General features: G+C 31.2%; 1 protein-coding gene across 1 annotated transcript in view; it reads left to right on the forward strand.

Moving 5' to 3' along the window:
- Positions 1-7,571, forward strand: part of Dmd (dystrophin) — a 2,056,279-nt gene that overhangs the window by 819,385 nt on the left and 1,229,323 nt on the right. The window contains exon 29 of the mRNA XM_031364700.1: positions 1,408-1,569. Within this exon, the coding sequence (XP_031220560.1) occupies positions 1,408-1,569 (162 nt within the window). The remainder of the gene's footprint in view (positions 1-1,407; positions 1,570-7,571) is intronic.

The following is a 7,571-nucleotide window of genomic DNA, read 5'->3' on the forward strand; positions in this document are numbered from 1 at the left end:
ATTAACATGTTAAATAGATTAATTTAAGTATTCAAAATCACATACAAATGTCAAAATATCATACTATAGATATATACAGTTTTGTTATTAGGAAAGGGATGGAAGACCAGATGTGGTAATGAGGTTTACATATGGTTTGTAAATATAATTTACAAATGATACATGATTTATTTTCATCAGAATTAAATTTGAAGCCATACCTTTCTATAGTGAAGTATGAATAATTTAAAGGGAGTAAACAAATAATAATATTTTCAAACATTCAAAAGGAACATTAGAGTGATATTTACCAGATTCTAGAAAGTAACAAGAATAGGAAGATATACTCATGTAGGCCTCCAGCTCCTTTTCCCATTTTCCAGATATCTTGAATTGAATACTGTTACTCAAGAAGAGTAATAGTATGCTCTACATTCACTTGTCAAAGAATAATAACATTTTAAATGGTTTTCATATATATGTATATGTTTGTTCAAATATATATAATATAAAAAACAAGAACATTTTGAAATCAGAGGGCAATCTCTGGGAAGCAGATTTATTAATACTATAATATCACAATCAGGCCTATGCCTTTATGTGATGGATGACTTAACAATTTTAAAATAAGTTTTTTGACTCATTCTTTACCTTGAGAAAGATTCTTTTAAGGTCATTACATCCTTGGAAGTAGAATTTTCAATCTCTTTAGAATGCTATTAATACTTGAAAAATGTTAAATTACCCTACCAATATTTATGGTAACAACTACGATTAATTATAGCTATTTTAAGTTTAGTTAATACTATTTTCTACTCCAATAGTAGTACACATTCAACTGTAATGTTTCTGTAATCCAAATTATAAGGAAAGGTAGAGAGGGGAAACAATTTTACAAAGTGGGGTAAAAATTGTATTCAAAATAAATCCTTAAACAGATGGATACCTAAATTTTTCTTTTCGAAAGGAGCCAATTCTGAACAGATTGCTTATGTGTCTCGCCGGTGGAAGTGGATTATCTGTCTTGAATTGGATTGTGATGACGGTGACCCTATTCTAAGTAAACTAAATCTCTTGAACTATATAATGAGATCAGAAGGAACATTCAGCCTGAGAACGACAGACTGCAACAACTGAGATGATTTTGCTAATGTTTTCTTCCAGCTTCTTTCTTTGATGTGCATGATACTGTGACTTTTTTCGTTCAGACACCTCTGTTCTGTGTACCAAGTGCTGTTGTTTTTTTTTTCTTTTCCTTTTATTTATATAACCAGAGCTGAATGAGTGCCCGAAAGCTGCGCAATCTGTCTTACAAAAAGGTGACTGTGGAAGAGTTTAGATTCTTCACTGACTGTGTAACAGAAATTGTACAGAATGCATTAAGAACAAATATTTAAATAATTCACTCTTATTTCTTCTTCTATTTAGGCTGTGAGGAAACAAAAGTTGCTTGAACAGAGTATCCAGTCTGCCCAGGAAATTGAAAAATCTTTGCACTTAATTCAGGAGTCGCTTGAATTCATTGACAAGCAGTTGGCAGCTTATATCGCTGACAAGGTGGATGCAGCTCAAATGCCTCAGGAAGCCCAGGCAAGTCATCGAAACTGGGAATCCGCATTTGTTCTTATTGTTATATTTTTAATGTTTCAACTTCAATGGGGTACTGCTGGTTTTCCTATTTAGGTATTATTTAATTAATTGTGAAGAAGTTTCCTTTCATTTATTCATTGAACTATTTGGAAGTGACATCTTAAATAAATCTATATTGTAGTTCTAAGATTTATTTTTTAAATTGTGAAGTGCACCAATTTCAAATAGAGATAATGAAACCCAAGAGAGCTGATATCTATTGTTCACAAATGTTTTAATACTCAGTCTAGATGAAAACCAAAGCATAGTAATTTTTATGACAGAGAAATAATTTATTTTCTTCTTAAACATTATTATCAATCATTTGCAAAGCACTCATACTTGTTATGATGGATAATAGTTCTAAAATATGTTTCAGTCTTTATACTCTTCTACAAGTAGCTAACAACACAGGTAGAAATAAGTATTCACCCTGTTGCTATTGATCATAATAGATATGCTAATGTACATAAACTCACATACTCTCTTTTGAATCCAAATTATGAAGTGTTTCTAATTACATTTTCTGAAAATGATATTTAAAATAGAAATTAATCCTGTATTAAGTTAATAAATTCCATATCCTAACATATTTCTTATGGTATTTTAAACAGCAAGTTTCTGTTTTTAAGTAACATGTAAATACATGGAAAATCAAATGCATATTATTATTTATACTTTTTAAAGCATATACACATATATAAAGCTAACAACCAAGTGTAATTATCTCTATGGAATGATGTGAGAGTATTAGAAAGTGATGGGGAAATACCATTGTCCCTTTTCTATCTTATTTATATAAATGTTGGAAACATTTCAGTTTAAAAATCAGACAGCTGTATAAAATATAGGAATTGTATGTCATGGCTACAAATGCCATTATACTTCATTGAATAACAATTTGTTGCACAGAGTACCAACACATGTATTAGCACTCAGTAGTTTACCATATTTTCTACATTTAACAAATGAAGTACCTCTGAACTTGGGACAGATCATATCAATTTTTCATAATATGGAAAATTCCAGAAGAATGGATTCCTGATGAAATGCACACTATTCCAGTAGATGAAGAACAGTTTTAATGTTGAGAATTTTGGTGATAAAATTAGACTTTGGACAAGAACAATAAATACATAATGGAAATGGGGATGATACTAAATAATCACTGCTACACATGGACTAAGAAAATAACCTTATGAAAATATAGTCAACTTCTGTAGTCTTTACCATTCATGTAACTATCCAAACTTGACTCACACAGGAGCTTTTATAGCCAGAGTTAGGCTCTCTCTGTCTCTGCCTCTGTCTCTGTCTCTCTGTCTCTCTCTGTCTCTCTGTCTCTGTCTCTCTGTCTCTCTGTCTCTCTCTGTCTCTCTGTCTCTCTGTCTCTGTCTCTCTCTGTCTCTGTCTCTCTCTGTCTCTCTCTCTCTCTTTCTCTCTCTCTCTCTCTCTCTCTCCCTGTGTGTGTGTGTGTGTGTGTAGCACAATGAAGACAGGGTAAAAGGAGAGCTTTTAAGAAAGCATATCTTGCCTGTTTGAGAACAGAGTGGTATGTGACCCTGGCTCAATATCCTATTGAAAAGAAACATATAATAGTTATTTGGCACCGACTTTCCTCTATTATAAATATGACAATGTGGAATATTAGAGAATAAAAAACATCTGAAAACTGTTGAGCATTTATTTAGTTGAACCTGTTTTTTTCATAATGACTGTAAATAATTTTTTTCTGTAACAATGTTATCAAGCACTAGAATTAGGTGAAGGGTTGCATTTCCAAACGTTCCAGATGAAGCTTCTGTTGAAGACAGAGTTGAAGAGTACAGAAGCTGTATGAGAAATAATTTAAATTGTATAGCATTGTTCTTGTAGGAAGGACTCTTAGCTGTGGGAGTGGGAGGTGTCTCTGACACTTTTTCCTGCTTTGTGGGACCCATTGCCTCCTCCTTGGGTGGCCTGGTCCCAACTTACTATGAAATGAAGTGCCTAGTCCTGTTGTATCTTGTTATACACTGTTCAGCTGATATCCCTGGGAAGGCTGCTCTTTTCTGAAGGGAAACAAAGGATCAGTGGATGGGAGGGCTGTGCATAACTGGTGGGAGTGAATGAGGTGAAAATATGGTCAAAATACAATGTATGAGAGAATAATAATTAAACATTTAAATAGAGATAAGTACAAACTAATTAAAGAAAAGAATTGAAGCAGTGTTTCAGACACAAGACTTAGTTAAAAAGATGGTGAAATTACATTTTCTCAGGTTTGTTTTTGTGTTGTGAATGGATTTGAATTTTATAGTGGGCAGAAAAAACTGAAATACATTTCCTTAAATGTAGTTCATAGCTCAATATCAATTTAAAGATGAGTAGGCTTTGTGTCCCCTGTCAGAAATCACATTCTTGTAACAATACATCAATGAGAAACAGAAAAAAAAATACATGGATAGTATTTCTGTGGTTGCTAATAATTTACATAAAAACTTAGATTTTCTGAGAAATGTTGATTCAGAAGATCTGTGAGTATCTGTCTCCACCATGTGGTACACTACTAGTTCTACTACTAAATAAGATTTCTAAATATATCTTTCTTTTCTTCTTTTTCTTCAGTTTAAATTGAGAGCCCTGAAAACAAAACAAAACAAAACAAAACAATCCCAACTATATGAGAATACACATCATGTGACAAACTTCTGACAGTTATATCTTATTGCCCATAAAAGTATATAAAGATGAATATATTTTCCACATTTACATTCAGAAAGCACCCAACATAGATCATTACTTCTACTTACCAATTATCTAGCATGATTAGAAGAAACATTTGCATGCACATTATAGTGAAAAACATATTTCCTAGTATTTGTTTAATGATATATGATTACAGAAGCAAAGTAAACCATTTAAATGATAAAAGAGCAAAAGTTGTCTTATATATTTTGTTTTAAATAGTACAACTGAAACAAATTGCCATTTGAAATGTTTCAACTGCCTAGTGCTATATACACCTTAAATTGAGTCAAATAAAATGTACAACAACTTAAATATTTCATTGAATCAATTATACAACTAAAACCATCAATTAACTTTACTAAAAGCCACTGAACGGAAACATGATAATTTATTTCTTAACTTTTCTTAGTGTCTTATTTACGGTTTTACTGCTGTGAACAGACACCATGACCAAGGCAACTCTTATAAGGAGAACATTTAATTGGACCTGGCTTACAGGTTCAGAGGTTTAGTCCATTATCATCAAGGAAGGAACATAGCAGCATCCAGGCAGGCATGGTGCAGGAGGAGGTGAGAGTTCTACATCTTCATCTGAAGGCTGCTAGCAGAATACTGACTTCCAGCTGTACAACCTTCAAAATTTTCTGAAGACTATATAAATTTGTTACAAATATGGAAAACATTCTTATTCACATTTAGTCCTCCATCTCAAATGTTTTTTTCCTTAATGTCTTGATCTTAGCCTCAAAAAGGCCATGCAATATTTATCTTAATTTTGACATGTTTAATAGTAAATTTATGATATAATGAAAGTCTCCATATGAATGTATTTTTAAACAATCCCATTATGTTTGACAATATCATTCTTTAAAATTATACAGATAGATAGATAGATAGATAGATAGATAGATTATAATGTATATAATTATATATAGGTTATAATATGTATAATTATATATATACACACACACACACACACACACACACACACACACACACACACACACACACATACAAGGCAGGGTTTCTCTGTGTAGCACTGGCTGTCCTGAAACTCACTCTGTAGACCAGGCTGTTCTCGAACACAGAAATCCACCTGCCTCTGCCTCCCAAGCACTAGGATTAAAGGCGTATGCCACCACTGCCTGGCAAAATGATATATTTTTTAATGACATGGTCTAAGAAGACTATTTTATAGAATAGAAAGTAAAATATAAGTATAAAGTAGGTACATATTTTTATATGAATTTAAAATATGTTTAATTAATTTATAAATCTATTAGATAAATATATCATATATCTTACAACCTTGCTGAGGTAAAATCAGCTAGAAATGTTTAATCATTTAGTTTATCATTTATAAAATGAATTCTATTATTATATATATTTATAGGTAAGACTCTCTATTGTTGAAACATCTTTATACTTAATGTACATAATTTATTTAGCCACTGGGTTTGATTTTTATCCAAACATACTTAAACAATCAGGAAAATTTAAACTCTAGTCCCTTTAGCAGTATCACATAAGTGAAAACTTAGCTTTAACTCCTACGTACTGTGATAACATCCCACTTTTGTATGATGCACTTTATGCATTATAATGTCCATTTAATTTTTCAATGCTGTGATATTTTGAAGAATATGAAGATTTTTTTCCAGTGGAATAATTTTTGATGTGCATACAAACAATTCAAACTCTCTAAAATTGCATTGCACTGTGTTCAAAATTTCCAATCTTCCTCTGCCATGGTAATTGGTCCTTTACATCCCTTGGTAGCAGATGGACATTACATTTCTGATTGCATATTGGTATATTTAAATTGTTTCTGTCATTTATACAACATAGTAATGGTATAGCTTATTTGACAAAGGTGAAGTTAGTTATCAGAAGATATTTCACATGCCTGTAATATTGTATTCTCCTTCTTTGGCTCTAATATAAAGATTTGATCTTCTTGTTGTATTATAAATCTTTCACATTTTCTATAAATTAAAAAACATTGAACTTTATCAAATGATCCAATTCCCTTATCTTGTCTTCAAGCTCTGATACTCTTTTCTTAATGATCCATTAATCCGTGATGTTTGTCCAATGAGCATTTATTTTGCTTGTTGAGCTTTTCATTCTAGCATCATATTAGGCTTCTCTTCAGCAATTATGTTTATTGAATTCTAGTTTCATATCTAGAATTCAATGAGTGTGTGTTCTCTCAGAGTCTGTTTGTCTCTGAGTTATTTGAAGATACTTATCATCATTCTTTTAAATTCTTTAGAAGTTCTTCTAAGTCATTCTCATTGGGGGTCATTGTTATGGGATTAATAATCTTTGGAGGAGACATAGTTTCTTGAATTTCTGTATTGTTTTTGTTTCTACATAGAATGCATTCAGTATGTTCAGCTTTTTAATTGCTTTATTTTAGTTTGTGAACATTTTATGTCATTACTTTCATTTATTTTCACAGAAATTTTTCACATTACACAGTACAATTCATTATAGTTAAAAATAAAATAAAATTTTTACAGAAATGGCTTGAAGTGTTTGTATACTTTTCTTCTAGTAATTTCAGAGATTTCTGGCCTTAACTATAGGCTTAATCAAAACCTAACGATTATTTTGAGCTCATTTTTTTTCAGTTTATGGAAAAATAATCTCAGATTTCATGTTTTACATGATAGTATCCCAGCTGTCCTTCTTCTAATTATATTTTAATGCCCTTTTTGTTAAACAGTTGGCTATGGGAGATCCTTCCATATTTTTTGTTTGTCTTCTTTAATTTCTTTTTCCCATGCTTTTGGAATTGCCACTGTAGAGGATTTTCACATTCCGTATAAAATTAATTAATAGAATTAATAGCTATTTAATTTTTGTAGCAATGATGATTATGATTGCTTTAATGAATTTAGGCTCAACCACTTCACTATTGACACAAGAGTACTTCTGAAGCCATGTATTAGTTTTACATTCTGATGCCTTAAGCAATGATTTAGTTTGTTTTCTATTGGGTTCCAATTTAAAAAGGTAAAACTTCATCTTGAGAATAATGATAGACATTTGGTTTGATCACTTAATTTTCTCCAAACCTAAAAACCAAAAAACAAGCAAAAAACAAAAACAAAAATCCAAACCAAAACAACAACAACAAAACAAAGCTTGAGCAAAGCATTTTATTTTTTATTTTATTTTAGATATTTTCTTTATTTACATGCGAATTTCTCCTTTCCCAGTTTCCC

The sequence above is a fragment of the Mastomys coucha genome, chromosome X (assembly GCF_008632895.1).
Source record: "Mastomys coucha isolate ucsf_1 chromosome X, UCSF_Mcou_1, whole genome shotgun sequence".
Classification (NCBI taxonomy): Eukaryota; Metazoa; Chordata; class Mammalia; order Rodentia; family Muridae; genus Mastomys; species Mastomys coucha.